The sequence below is a fragment of the Miniopterus schreibersii genome, assembly GCF_964146895.1.
Source record: "Miniopterus schreibersii genome assembly, chromosome: 15".
Classification (NCBI taxonomy): domain Eukaryota; kingdom Metazoa; phylum Chordata; class Mammalia; order Chiroptera; family Miniopteridae; genus Miniopterus; species Miniopterus schreibersii.
The window spans coordinates 4,344,065-4,360,001 of record NC_138115.1 but is presented as its reverse complement, the minus strand read 5'-3'; the positions used below and the strand labels follow the sequence as shown (position 1 = coordinate 4,360,001).

General features: G+C 36.9%; 1 protein-coding gene across 1 annotated transcript in view; it reads right to left on the bottom strand.

Annotated features, from left to right (window-relative positions):
* Window positions 1–15,937, bottom strand: part of TMF1 (TATA element modulatory factor 1) — a 33,931-nt gene continuing 17,994 nt past the window's right edge. The window contains exons 9-17 of the mRNA XM_081160674.1: window positions 11,585–11,677; window positions 10,758–10,914; window positions 5,978–6,170; window positions 5,079–5,148; window positions 4,782–4,874; window positions 3,346–3,447; window positions 2,927–3,079; window positions 1,712–1,837; window positions 1–957 (exon numbers count right to left, since the gene is read on the bottom strand). Of these exons, the coding sequence (XP_081016800.1) occupies window positions 814–957; window positions 1,712–1,837; window positions 2,927–3,079; window positions 3,346–3,447; window positions 4,782–4,874; window positions 5,079–5,148; window positions 5,978–6,170; window positions 10,758–10,914; window positions 11,585–11,677 (1,131 nt within the window). The 3' untranslated portion in view covers window positions 1–813. The remainder of the gene's footprint in view (window positions 958–1,711; window positions 1,838–2,926; window positions 3,080–3,345; window positions 3,448–4,781; window positions 4,875–5,078; window positions 5,149–5,977; window positions 6,171–10,757; window positions 10,915–11,584; window positions 11,678–15,937) is intronic.

Sequence of the window (15,937 nt, the reverse complement as noted above, 5' to 3'; positions counted from 1 at the left end):
TTATGTTAATAATTTTATTATTCTGATTCATTTCATAGGGTAGTAAAAACAAAACCTGTTCAAAAACATTTCAATGTTACTGATACCATCACAAATAAGCACATTTTTCCCATTATCCAACCATGCTTAGATAACTGAATAGCTATAGCTTTCTCCAGATAGGTAACAAAATTTGTATAGACTTAATTGTGGAATTTGGGTAAAATAAATGTTCAGACCACAAAAATGTTTTTAATTTAAATTATTTACCCTTTAAACTTCTGTATCAGTGTGACTTCTACTTTAAAAGAAAAAAAATTAGTTCAAAATTTAATAACAGGAAATTTAATGATTTTTTTTACTTGGACACTAAATGTCCATTTTCATGAGCAGTAACTAGAAATGTTGAAGATTTAAGTGTGAAAGATTTCAAAGTTTCAATATGTTAATACCACTCATTAAATGTTCTTAATAGATACGAACAATATAAACTATAGATACAATCAGTTATTTGTTTATAATACAACTGTGAACATCATCCTCATTCCCTAACCACACTGACCGGGGATAAAGTAACAAATCTCTGTGCTAGTCAGGAAAAAAAAGAAAGATGCTTTAAAAAATAAATCTTTAAAGATAGTTTCAAAAATAAAGTTCAAATATTGCACAAAATAATTTAACTGCAAATATTACTATATACTATAAAACATTTAAAAAAATTTTTTAATTCTATAATAAATTCCACTTTCTAATTCTATAAGAGAATTTATTGAAAGTCTGCATTTAGCTATTGAATGTTTACATTCAGTTCGATGGGAATGTAATTTTCAGAAGTTAACTGAGCCTCTGTCTTAAAAGTTCATCTATTTGAGTCTTATACATATTCTTTACATCTTCGAGATCTAACCGGAGTTCTTCTGCCTCTTCTGCTTTTTCTCCATACATCTGCAGGATAGTGTTGTATCTCTGATCCAAATCCTACAAAACATATTTGTTTACAATTTGTAAGATAACTGTACAGAACATCTTGATTACATTTATATTATCGTAAACAAGTCACTAATAAATATATTACAATTTAAATAAAAGTATAGTCAGCTCTTACAAAATTAAACTCATACTCCAGTCTGTTGAAATAAATAGCAAGTAAAGGAATTTTTTAAAAACCCTAAGCCAAATGGCTATGAATCTTACATTTCTCCGCTAAATCTACAATTTCCCCCATATATAGCTTAGTCAGTGTTTTCTCCAATTAATTTAAGCACATTGAAATTTTAGTCTCTTTGATTCATTGTGATTTAAGTATTACCTGGAATTACCCCATGGTGGAGTGGGGTGGAAATTATGTATCATAAAACGTATAAATACGTTTCCCCCATACAATGTGTTAACAGTGACTACTAATACCAAATATGCTAATTGTGACATATACAATATCAATAAATAAACAGTACTAGATAATACAAAAGTGTATTATAAACAAGCCTTGGCCAAATAAAACTTAGTTATTTTCCTATGTGGGATTAAACATGATTGTGAAAAATACTTGGACTGTATAATGTGACAAGCAAAATAAAATATTCATCTTTAAAGTTCTTTACTGAAATACTAATACTCTAATTTTCAAAGAAATCATTAACATATATATGCATTTTGTGTGAAGTAAAAATACAAGATTTAATGTAGCTGGATTAAAATGTCTTAGGTGCACTCGTAAGTGAAGAGTACTCACTCTCAGCTGTGCTCGGAGTCTGGGTGTCTCCCTCACCTTCTCTTCAAGTTCATCATTCTGATTTGTTAATTTAACTAGCTCTTCAGCCATTATGGAGCGTGTTTTTTCTAGATTGCCAATTTCTAGCTGAGAAACATTACCAGAAAGAAATTTAAATAAAAAATATATCTTGTTTAATATTCCTACTAATATAAACATATTTAATGTGTTACTTTTTAAAAAAAATATATCAACATATAACCATGAGGTAGCTCTTTAAGTAAAAGGAAACAGTGGCCAAAAAGAGGGTTTCAACGTTCTTCAGAGGTGCACTATCAATCGGGTTTACTGTGAAAGACACAAAGGCCTAAAGGGAATTCAATCAGCCATTTGAACTATGCAACCCTGTATTTTTCTCTAATCTAAGGAAATAGCATATATTTCAGTTATTCTAAATTACTACAAAAAACCAGAGAAATAAGCCATATTTGAATGTATCTCCAACTGTGTAGACCATATTGACAGACTACCAAAAATGTTAATTCGGTGCCTCAAGCATAGCATTCCTAGCTGCATGAACGTATTAAGATTATGCTAATCTATTTTTGCCCAACTCAAGAAGATCTTCTTTAACAGAGAATATTTTCTAAACTTACTAAAGTCATACAATGGGAATAAATGAAGTTTTACTTCTGAGTATATCAAGTTTAACAAAAAATAGGTTAAAACATTTTAACATCTCTCACTACACTATATTTTAAAAAGCAAGATATGACGAGCGGCTGGTCCCTCCCCACTTACCATGTTTCCTTTCCTGTGCAGTGTTGCAGTCCTAACCTCTCTCATCATCTTTCCTCCTCCCTCGAAGGGGAGTCAGAACAATTCCCTAAATCGTAAATCCAGGAAGAATAAAGTGGGTATGCTCAGCTCAGCAGCCCCCCTTTTTTAAGGTCTGGAAAAGCTGCTTGAAAGGTGCTCTCTGCTCCCAGATGCCCAAGTCTTACCTGGGCAGGCTACACCACCTAGGAGGCCTACTCCAGCCCAGCATTTCCTGTGACAGAGTTAAGTATCCCCAAATCTGGCAATCAGCAGGCTCATTTGCCTCTTATGCTTGGTTAATTTCTCCAACTAGCCCTTATCATTAATACATGTGATACATTTTGGGCTTCACATGCCACTATTTATTGACCCTCAAAATTTCACTTATTACTATAGCATATTTAATTTTCCCAATACCTGTAAATGGGTAATTTCTCCTTCCTTTAGCTTTAGTTGAGACTGTAGATTTTCGATAATGCTGGATCCTGCCCCCATCCTTACAGCATCATAAAGATTGCTTCCACTTGCTGATACAGACATTGGTCCAAGTGAGTGATCATGAGGCTCATCCTGTTAATTAAGAAAGCACATAGTTATTCACATATTATAGTGTTGCATTATAAGGTTCAAACAAATGATTCTGTCAGTTCTTGCTTTAAAATGTCTAAGACTTCTCAAAGGCAGAAAATCATCTATACTCCTCAGTTTCACAAATATTCAGATGAGCTGCCTATGGAATGGGAAGATCACGGTGACAGGCCAACTGCTACCTGCATATCCCTTCATCACTATTCAGTTCAGGAACTAATAAGCACATGCACGAAACAGAACATCACCTGAGACAGGAAAGACGTCTGCAACCCTGCCATCTCAACTCCACTTATTGAGCTTGATCGTGATATTGTGGGAGTGCTAGAAACAGAAAATGTTTTCCGTTCCTCAAGGAATAAGAAAAAAAATTCAGTTCAGATTAAAGAGCAAAATGATAAATTAAAAAAACAAGAAACTTTTCTAGGATTAATGACAGCAATGACTTATAGCTTCCTCATAAAATGTTACAGATCTAATTTCTGAAGTCTTATCCTTGCAAGGCACAATATTTGGTCATTTAAAAGTACAGACAGACTTGGTCAGGTCATCTCAGGACCCATGTATACTGCAGCAACATAATTTGGTTTATTTTTACTGGAATGAGAATGTTCTTGTTAAGACAATTATATGAGCCGGCCGGGCATGGCTCAGTAGTTGAGCGTCGACCTAGGATCCAGGCAATCGGGGTTCGATTCCTGATCAGGGCACATGCCCGGGTTATGGGCTCGAGCCCCAGTCAGGGGCATGCAGGAGGCAGCCGATCACTGACTCTCTCATCATTGATGTTTCTCTCTCTCTCCCTCTCCCTTGCTCTCTCTGAAATCAGTAAAGATATATTTTTTTTAAAAAAAAGACAATTATATGAATTGACTGCTTCATATTATATAACATAACATCAATTAAACCAATTTTTTTCTTTTTTTTTGTTAATCCCCACCCGAGGGTATTTTTTCCATTGATTTTTAAAAAGAGTGGAGGCGGAGGGAGGGAGGGAAGAAGGGAGAGAGAAACATCGATGTTAGAGAGACGCATCAATTGACTGCCTCCATATACACCTCGACCGGGCCTGGGGATTTCACCTGAAACCCAGCTACACGCCCTTGACTGGGAATCCAACCTGCGACCCTTCTGTGCACAGGCCGCTGCTCTCACCACTGAGCAACAATGGCCAGAGTGGACTAACCCTATCTCTTTAGAATAACATTACCAGTCAGTTTCATAAACCATGAAAAGTTTCTGGCCTATCCACTTTATTTTTAAAATTCCAAATAAATTCAAAAGGTAATTTCATAACTACTGAGTACATGCCAATCCTTTAAATACAGGAAACTCACTTTAGAAAAATTACTTTCATTAACCAGAAAGAAAGTGAACAAGTTTTACTCCCAAAATGCCTATAGGCCAAATGAGGTGCCTTCATTTCAGTGAGAGACCACAAAATTCATTTAAAAAGAGGTTCTGTAATTCAAATCCCAGAAATCACACATCTGTTTGGAAAAACTCAAATTACTTTGATCGACTTTGAGCAAGACACTAATTACATTACTGGTGTTTATCACCCTGCTCATTTTAGACATAAAAAATGTTATTTATAAAGTATAACTAAAATTATAAATTAATGATTAATCACAACAGCTACTAACTGGTTACACCAAAAACAAAACAAGACAAAATTCAATACCTTTTCTTTTATTGCTTCTTGAGTAAAAATTGCTTTCTTCCTTTCTTGTTCAACTTTCATTTTCTCCATTTCTAACTGACTATTCAACAGTGTCTAATGGAGAGAAACACAGTTAGATAATTCCTATGATACTATACCATAAGTATCCAAGTCAGCAGCATAAGGTATGTACTCCCACTCGTTTCACTACTGAAGAGCAAGTTCCCAAAGCAGTGGCTCCCTCATTGCGTCTCGTCCTCGCATGAGCTCGCTGCCATCCCCAAGCCCTGAGAGGTGAACGAACCCCAGCAGAAATACCTTTTCTCTCCTTGTCTCTTCAAGTGTTCTTACATAGTCATCTTTTAGGTTTTCTAATTCAACCTGGTACCTATTAAGCCAAAGGGAACGAAACAAAACAAACAAGATCATAATACAGACTATTAACGACTCACGACCTTATTAACTCCAATTACATAGAGTCCTTTTTATTACCAGACTGATTTTCCAGCTTTTATCCAGATGACTTGGGTTTTACTCACGAGCCAAACTACTACTTTTGTGCATTTTATTTATTGGTGCTTTGGTTTAAGATTTCATTTAAAAAGAGATTTTCTAGAAGGAATTTTGAATACGACCTTTCTATAGTATGTTCAGATTCTGCAAAACCTTAAGGGGATCATTGAAAATGTTTGCAAAAGTTCAAATATTTTACTTTATAAATCATTTTTACTTGACTACTTATTAAAAGTAAAATTTCCAAGAAAGAACTGAGGGTAAAAACACACTAATCATAGCCTTATATATTTCAGAATGATGTATTTTATAGCTTGTGGTTTCCAAAGACCCAGAAATTTATTTAGAAAGACTGAAGCACGGCTAAAACACTTGTAATATAAAAATAACTCCAGTGAATGGTCTCCAAACTATTTTCTGGTTACAGACTCCTTTAACCAGTCTGATTAAAGCAATGGATCTTTTTCCTAGAAAACACGAATACATATGGAACATGCAACATCACTTCCAGAATACGTGTAAGATTCCACAAAGCCCAGCACTGTATCTGCTGCAATACCCTGTGTCTAATGACCCTCACTTTAAACACTAAAAGTATGTGTTCTTACTCCTCAAGGGCATGAAGCTAAAGCCCGACAGCATATGTTTCTAAGTGCTTTAAAATGTCATAAAAGTACGAAAAATGACTCAAGAAACACGCTCACCTATTTTGTTCATCTTCCAGTTTTCTTAGCCTCTTTTTCTCTGATTCCAGCTGGGCCTGAAGTCTACTGTTGTCCTGTCTTAAGAGAGAATTCTGCGACTCCATGGAAGACAGCTGAATCTTGTTGGCAAGCAGTTCTTCCGTAGCTGCACGTTCTCTTTCAACCGCTGCTGCCAACAAGGTCTGAGATTCACCTGGACGGAGGTAAGGAGAGGAAGTCACACATGCATGTACCCAAGGGCCAAGCACCACGTCAGTTGATTTCTAATGGTGCAAGTAGCCACACTTAACACTGTAACTGCTTATTGCCCAAGGAAGGGCTGCCTATAGACACAAAAGAACCAATCTTGATTTCTACCTGCTTTATCATTTTCCCCACAAATATTTTTATTTGAAAGGGGAGTTACATATTATAAGAGCAGTGGATCAACAAACGGTGCTGGAGGAACTGGGCATTCGTAGGCCAAAAAAGAATACGAAACAAAAAACCTCAAACTAAACTTCACACTGTGTATGAATATTAACTCAAAATGGATCATAGAGTATAAAACAAAATTATAAAACTTTTATGAAAAAATAGAGAAATTCAGGGTCTAAGGATAGGCAAAGAGTACTTAGGTTTGACACCAAAGGCATGAGCTATAAAAAGAAAAACTGATATCCCCAGACAAGAAAATAACTAAAGGACTTCATCGCCACCAAACCAGCATTACAAGAAACATTAAAGGGACTTCTTTAAAAAGAAGGGAAAAGAATTGCCTGGCTGGTATGGCTCAGGTTGAGCATCAACCTAGGATCCAGGAGATCGCGGTTCAATTACTGGTTGGGGTACATGCCCAGGTCTCGGGCTCCATCCCCAGCGCGGGGCATACAGTAGGCAGCCGATCAATGACAACTCTCTCATCATTGATGTTTCTGTCTCTCTCCCTCTCCCTTCCTCTCTCTGAATATATTTTTACAAAGAAGAAAAAGAAATTATAAATATGAGAAAATATTGCAATAAAAAATCCTAACAAAGGGAAAACACATAATAAAAGTAGCAGATCCAACCAACACTAAAGCTAGTACAAAGGTTAAAAGGCAAAAGTAGAAAGATCATGTCTAACTACAACAGTAAATTAAAGGATACACATACACACACACAAAAACATAAAAAATAATGACAGTAACATAAACGTGGAGGGGGTAAGTGAAAATCGTAGTGATTTTAAAGTAGTTGTGTGTTTTTTTAAATATGTCTTTACTGATTTCAGAGAGTGGAAGGGAGAGGGAGAGAGATAGAAACATCAATGATGAGAGAGTCATTGATCAGCTGCCTCCTGCTCGCCCCCAGCTAGGGATGGAGCCTGCAGCCAGGCATGTGCCCTGACAGGGAATCAAACCTCAATTTCCTGGATCCTAGGTCGAATTTTAGAATGTGTTTGAACTTAAGTAACCATCAACTTAAAATAGACTGCTATAAACAGCTTGGTATAAAATGAAGCATATGGTAACCCCAAACCAAAAATATACAAGAAATACACAAAAAAGAAAGAGAAAGAAATCCACAGGCAACACTACAGAAAGTCATCAACATTCGAGAGAATACAGCGAAAGGACAAGGAATGGAGCAGCACTACAGAAAACTAGGAAACAGTTAATGGCACTAACTGCATACCCACCGATAATTACTTTAAATGGATAAAGAAGAGGTGGTGTGTGGACGTAATGGAGCATTATTCAGCCATAAAAATGAATGAAATCTTACCATTTGCAACAACATGGATGGATCTAGAGGGTATTATGCTCAGTGAAATAAGTCAGACAGAGAAAGAATAATATGATTTCACTTATATTTGAAATCTAAAAAACAAAATAAACAAACAAAACAGAAACAGACTTATAGATACAGAGAAGAAACTGATGGTTGCTAGATGGAAGGGGAATTAGGGACCTCAGTGAAAAAGATGAAGGGATCAGAAGTACAAATTGGCAGTTACAAAATAGTCATGAGGATGTAAAGCACAGCACAGGGAATACAGTCAGTAAGACTGCAATAATTATGTATAGTGCCTGATGGGGGCAATACTTACTGGGGGATCACTTTGTAAGGTATATAAATATCTAACCACTATGGGGAACACATGAAAGTAATATAATATTATGTTAACTATAATTGAAAAATAAGAAAAATGGATAAAATGGACTTCTTCCAAATTTTAAACTTTTGCTCTATGTAAACAGGATGAAAAGACAAGCTACAGGCTTGGAGAAAACAAATGCAAACTACATTATCTAAGACTAGTATCTACAATATATAAAGAAGTCTCAAAACTCAACAGTGAAAATACAGTCCAATCAGAAAATGGGCAAAAGACATTTCACTGAAGAGAATGTACAAATAGAAAATAAGCACTCTCAACAACAAAAATATATATATTTTAAAAAAAGCACATGAAACAATGTTCAGCGTCATTAGTCATTAGGGAAATGCACATTAAAATCATAACAGATATCACTACACACCTGTCTGAATGACTAAAATAAAAAACAGGGCCCTGGCGGGTGTGGCTCAGTTGATTGAGCATCAATCCAGACACCAAAAAGTCGATGGTTTGATTCCCAATCAGGGCACATGCCCAGGTTTCGGGCTCGATCCCCAGTAGGTGCCATGCAGGAGGCGGTCAATGTTTCTCTCTCTCCCTCTTTCCTTTCTTCTCTAAAATCAATAAAATATATTTAAAACAAACAAACAGGGACAACACAAAATCCTGGCACAGATATAGAGGAACTGAACTCCTCTCATATATACAGCCACTCTGGAAAACATTCTGGCATTTTCTTTACAAACTAAACATGCAACTAACCATACAACCCAGCAACTGCACACGTGGGCATTTATCCAGAGAAATAAAAACTTATGTTCACACTAAAACTTGTATGTGAATGTTCATTATAGCAGCTTATCTGTACAGACAAAATCTACAATCAGCCCATACAGCCTTCATCAGGTAAACAAAACGTTGTACATACATATGAAAAAGCACTTAGTAATAAAAAACCTAATCACTGATACACAATAACCTGGATGGATCTCCAAGGAATTATGCTGAGCAAAAAAGCCAATCTCCAAATGTCATATATTATATAATTCTATTCATATAGCATTTTGAAATTCCAAAATTCATGAAATACAGGACAGATTAGTGGTAGCCCAGGATTTGGGACAGGGAGGGAAGGCCACAAAGGTGGTACGTGTAGTTATAAGAGGGCAACATGAGGGATCTTTGCGGTGTTGGGACCATTCAATACCTTGATTGTAGTGATGAATACATGAACCAGTACAAGTGATAAAATTGTGCAGAACTTAATACACACACACGAATGAGTACCAGCAAAACTGGGGAAATCTGAATAAAATCAGTAAACTATCAATGTCAATACCCTGGTTGGAATATAATTTTGCAAAATGCTAGCATTTGGAGATCCTGGAGAAAGTGAGAATTATTACTGCATGTATATCTACAATTAGCTCAGTAAAATTTTTCAATGATACTGCATCTATGGTCCTGTGAGTAGCACTATACTAGACGTGTGTCCTGTGGCTTCGCCTATATTCCACCACAATACCACAGACCCTGAGTATAAGGCTCTGGTTTAAAAACCACACACAGCAGCTTCTAGCCTTCACCCACTCACTGCCAAACAGACATTCGTTTCAGGAGTCATTCTCAAGTACCTCACACTTCATAACAAATTGGTCTCAAAACTGCCAGAGAAAAATGACAGATCTAAATTTTATACATATAAATTAAACATTATATGAAGGGTTTTTCTAGTTCAAGGATTTTCTTTTGGAGCAGATAAATCTTTTTTCAGACAAAATCCTACATGGAACTCAAAAAAAGACAGACAAAGGTGGCACTACTTTCATTACTGCAGCTGGACGGGCCCAGCACGGGACAGTCAGCCCTGATTCCCTCAGCCCTGAAACACATCTGAGGAGTCGGCGGAACACTGTCCGAAAGCCACTAACCTAGTTCACTGCTCCCGATGTCCAGTGAGTAGTCCAGAAAAAGGAAGTGACTTGCTCCAGACTATCTAGCTGGATGATTAAAAACAAAACAAAACAAAACACAGCCCTGAGTCCTGGTCTCCTGACACCCATTCAGGTCTGCTTTTATCACTTCACCATGATGTCTCTCAAATTACATGGATTTTGCATGAATTTGCTAGCTTCTAAGATATCTAGCATACACATATACTACCTGTCTGTGCTCAAATAAACATCTTGGAAAAACAATTTTCTTTTTATCAACAGCACAGAAGGGCAAACTAGGGCACTTCTGTAAAGAAGCAGAATATGAAACCTTAAGGCTGCACAGCCTCTGAACGCTGGATTTAACCTTGGTCCTCCTTAGACCGAGCTCTGCTCTTGGAGTTCTACCATTGACGAGAACCATCTGGTCTCTACCTTCCACACTACTGCAGACAAGCTGGAAAAAGGTCAGATTTAGCAAAAAACAAGGGAAAAATTGAGTGCAGCAGTGTGTAAAAATGAATGAAAAACAACATGTAAATAATTTAGACAGTATCTGGTATGTTTTATTAGGGAAAACAAGTGATTTGAGAGTCAATTAAGATGTTAGAAAATAAATGTGAAACAGAAGAGGTAAAAATCTGCATGTCAGACACAAAATGTAACTATCAGATCAAGTGAATTTCAACTTCAGACCATCACCCTAATTGCATAAACAAGGTGAAAGGGCGTCTGCACTGAGCTTAGGAACTAAAGCAGTTACCCAGCCTATCAGAGAGAGTCTTCTCTAACTTCTCCCACGACGAGGTCTGGGACCCTAGGGTTGCCTGCAAATTTTCTATCTGTCGAAGCAATGGTCTTGTCGTTGATGAAACACTTTGACTCAGTTCCTGGTTTCGATTCTCTGCTTCCTGGAGTCTCTGAATCATGAAATTCTTAAAGTTATTACCACTGACAGCAATAAAACCAGTAAAAACACTAGCAAACTTTAAAAGAGATTTCTGGAAAAATTATTTCTCCAAGATAGAATTACTTTTTAAATTAAAATATTTTCTAATTATTCAATCCTTAAGTTAGAGTTATGCTGCCTGATTGAGTATCTGAATAAGTGCTTCTTTACAAAGCTTTTTCTAAGATAAAGACAGCCTCTGACCATCTTAAGGTAACATGAATATCATCCGAACCTCCCCGTAGTTGCTTCCTCACTGAAACCTCTAAGTATTTATAAAAACAGGAAGGTCAACCTGAGTTGCATTTTCTCTCCCTTCTCCTATGCATGTTCACTGACTGAAACTTAATAGAGTAGTAACATGAAAACTGAGCACTGATGACCTGCCCCACAGTAATCGACTGATAATAATTAATAAACCAGCTATTACAAATGAAAATACTGAATAAATCTATCATAAAACGATTTTCTATAAAATAGAATTAGGGATTTTCTTATATATTTTTTTAAGGTTCCAACTCTGATTTTATTCACACAAGCCACAGAAAAACAGCAAATGATACGTATGGTAGTAATCCTCCCGATTCCACAAACAGTACCCACTGAGTCGTTTTTTATTTCTAGGAAAACTGTGACAGCACCTGCTGGAGTTCACTGATCTCATGGCGTAAATAATCCTCTTTTCTGGCAGCTGCTTGTTCTGCACGTTGCAGGGCCAGCCTCAGGTCTCCAACCTGTATGAGGAAAACCAACACACTATCACAGTCTCAGACATTGTCTATAACCTCCTGCTAACTACATATTTTCTGTTGTGTTGACTTACTGTTCATGTATAATACTCTATACTATCCATGAGTTTTTACATATGATTATCACACATCCCATTCATCAAGCAATTCCCAAACTGTATGTATTTTCACTCTGTACTAAGGAAAGTACTCTGACAGGCAAAAAAAGAAAAAAAAAAGATATAAGAACATACAAGGCACAGCCACTGCCCACAAGATAAGAGAGACAACACATCCATAAATGTCTGCAGTGAGCAGCCTGTGGCGGCTACACAGGCCGAGAGCCAGTCCTGAGAGTTCACTCTGTGGAAGCGTATCTCTATAAACAGAGACATTCCCTACACTGTCAACTACATCAGCAATCACACACAAAACATGAAATATTCTAAATATCCATCAGTGGTAAACTATTTTTTCAAATCTTAATATACCATGAATATATCCATTCAAAATTATGGTAAATGTAAAAGACATGTAAAAATGTATGACTTAATCTTAAAAGAAAAAACTATAAAGTAATATATATTATATCAAGTATAAAAATACGTACATGGAAGTAAGAACAAGAAGGTAACACACGAGCTCTCTACCTCCCATCCCTACAATTTTTCATAATTATTGTTCTAGTGTATTTTTGATTTAAAACATTAGTAATTTCTCTATCCCAGTGATAGAACAGCAGAAATACAAGGGGTATATGGACTATGGCATGATTTATAACATCAAGTTATTGGTATTATAAACTACCCAAATGTCCATTAATAAGAACTGACGGAATACAATGAAGTATTGTAAGTGTTAAAAGAAATTTTTTAAAAAGCTCTACGTTAAAAAAGCTTCTACGTTATGCTGTGGAGTGATGAGCAAGATCCTCTATTTGGTAAGTAAAGCGAGCCGTGAAGCAGTGTACACAATAAGCTGTGCACTTTTCCTGTTGTCCTCCCTGCCTGCCGACCTCCCGCAGGTGTCTGCTCACCCCAGGCCCCTGCCGCAAGGTGGCGGGGATTCTGTCCGTATTATTCTTTAGGCCTGTTTCCACACTGCCAGATATGTGTGTGTGCACGTGTATATGTGCGTGTACATGTGTGCGTGTATATGTGTGTGTACATGCGTGTGTGTGTATAGATATACAGGGAGATATAGGTATATATAGGTGTGTATATATAAATTTCAGACCTTTGAAGTTTGCTGGCATTTGCTTTACAGCACAATATGGTCAGTTTTAAAAAAGTGTCAAGTATGCCTGAAAATCACATGTAGTTTGCAATTTTTCGGTATAGTGAGTATACATGTTGAATCCAATGTGCTGCTTGTGAGGTTTTTTAAATATCCTTACTGAGTTTTTGTGTGGGGTCTATTGGTTCTGAAAGAAGTATGCTCTGTCCCAGAATGAGAAGGTTGTTAAAACTATTATTGTTACCAAGCAGGAACAGGGCCAGGAGAGGGTCTGCCTTGGGCTGACTGGCAATATGTGGGTTCTCGACTTCATGTAGGAAATATTTACAACTTAAGTCCAGGTGATTTTGAGAGTACATTTATTAAAGCTGGGGACAGTGAAACAAGGGCGGGCTTAGGATAGAAGCAACAGGAGAGGGACTAGGTGAGGTTGCTTTGGCTCACTGAGAAATCAAAGTCACAGCAGAAAAAGTGAACCAAGGCAGGGCTGCTGTCAGCTGATTGGAAAGTCAGAGAGAAAGGGGCCTCAGAGAAGGGTTCAGGGAGTTAGCCCTGTGTGAGCTGCCACTGCCCATTGATCCCCTGGATGCAAGTCTCCTGGGGACCCTTAGCATTTAGGAGATGCACGCCTGAGAGGGAAGAAGAGGGGCGAAGGAAAGGATGCTCCTGGGAGGGAGAGCTCCAACAGTATATTTTATGTATGAAGGATGAGGGAAATACAAATAAATATGTTTAGAAGTGTATAAGCAAATGTATAGAAAATGTATATTTTCTTGAATTAATGTATAGAAACACTGAAAAAATAAACCAAACACCCATAAAATGGTTACTTACAGCCTAGCCAGTGTGGTTCAGTGGTTGAGTGTCAACCCATGAACCAGACAGTTTGATTCCTGGTCAGGACACATGCCCCAGTTGTGGGCTTGATCCCCAATAGCGGGCATGCAGGAGGCCACCAATCAATGACTCCCTCTCATCATTGATGTTTCTAACTCTCAAAAAAATACTTTATTAAAAAAATGGTTAATTATTAAAAATAGGCAAATACAAGGAACAGGGATGGGGATAAGAAACAAATGTCTCAATATATTTTGTTATATAGCTCTCACTTTGGAATCATGTAAATACTTTACACATTCACGCAGAATTAAATCAAAAGTGCAACTGGAGTCAATACGGAAAAAGTAGTCTTTTCAACAAATGGTGCTGGGAAACTAGATATCCACAAGCAAAAGAACTAAATGTGAGAGTTAAGACTATAAAACTTTTAGAAGGAAACAGGTCGAAATCTGCGTAACTTTAAATTAAGCAATGGTTTCTTAAATATGACACTGAAGTACAAGCAACAAAAGAAAGTACAAGCAACAAAACAGGTAAGTTGGACTCCATTAACATTAAAAAACTTTTTTTTTTTTTTTAAATATATCTTTATTGATTTCAGAGAGAGGAAAGGAGGGGGAGAGAGTGAGATGGAAACATCAATGATGAGAGAATCATTGATGGGCTGCAGCCCACAACCCGGGCATGTGCCCTGACCGGGAATCGAACCCCGATCGCCTGGATCCTAGGTCAACGCTCAACCGCTGAGCCACGCCCGACTGGGGAAAAAACTTTTGTGCATCAAAGGACACTATCAAGAAAGTGAGACAGCCCGGCTGGGCGTGGCTCAGCGGTTGAGCGTCAACCTAGGATCCAGGTGATCAGGGTTCGATTCCCAGTCAGGGCACATGCCCGGGTTGCGGGCTAGGCAGCCAATTAATGACTCTCTCATCATTGATGTTTCTATCTCTCTCTCTCCCCCTCCTTTCCTCTCTCTGAAATCAATAAAGATATGTTTAAAAAAAAAAAAAAGTGAGACAACCTATATAGAATGCGATAAAATATTTGCAAATTGTATATCTGATAAAGGTCTAGTATGTAGAATAAAGAATAACAAAAAGACAACCCAATTAAAAAATGGGCAAAGGACTTAAATATTTGAAAAAATTTCTCTGAAGAGGATAATGGCCAGTAAGTTACATAAAAAGATGCTCAACATCAGTAGTCATTGACACCACAATCAGATATTACTTCATACCCACTAAAAGGGTTACAATGGAGGGAAAAAATGGACAGTAACAAATACTAGAAAGGATATAGAGAAATTAAAACCCTCATATAGTCCTGCTGCTATAACTCAGTGGTTGAGCACTGACCCAGGAACCAAGATGTCACAGTTTGATTCCCGGTCAGGGCAGGGCAGGGAACATGCCAAGGTTGTGGGCCTGATTCCCAGGGGTCACGCAGGAGGCAGAAAATCGATGATGTTTCTCTCACATTGATGTTGCTATCTCCCTATCCCTCTCCCTTCCTCTCTCTGAAATTAATAAAAACATTTAAAAAAAATGTTTTTAATAGAACAAAAATTAAAAATCAATAACGTTTTTTAAACCCTTGTATATTACTGGTGGGAATGTAAAATGATGCAGCTGCTGCAGAAAAGTTTGGCAGTTCCTCAAAAGGGTTTAATATAGGGTTACCATATGATTCAAAGGTATATATCTAAGAGAAATTAAAATCTATGTTCACACAAAAAATTATAAATGAAGGTTTAAACAGCATTTTTCATATTAACAAAAAATATAAAAAGTCCAAATATCCATCAACTGATGATTCTATAAGATAAAGTCTGACAAATTTTGGGATTCCTCCTTCATCTGAGGTGCATGGAGTTACACAGATTCTCCATAAATTTTATGCAATGTTTAGCATTTATCTGCATACGTGCATTTCTCTGGTAAGAGGGTCTTTAGCTTTCATAATATTCTCAAATAAGTCTGAAATTCACAAAAAATTATGCAATACTTGTATAATTTAAGCATCACTTTAACAGTTAAAAAACCACAAAATTAAGTTTGCCCACCAGTATTATAAAGGAAATATAACACATGTCCCACAAAATAAGGTTTGACTCAAGCCAATTAATGAATTTTTTAATATGCAGAAGCACAAATATGTAAAAGACGAATGTCATCATCATCCATTGCTCAC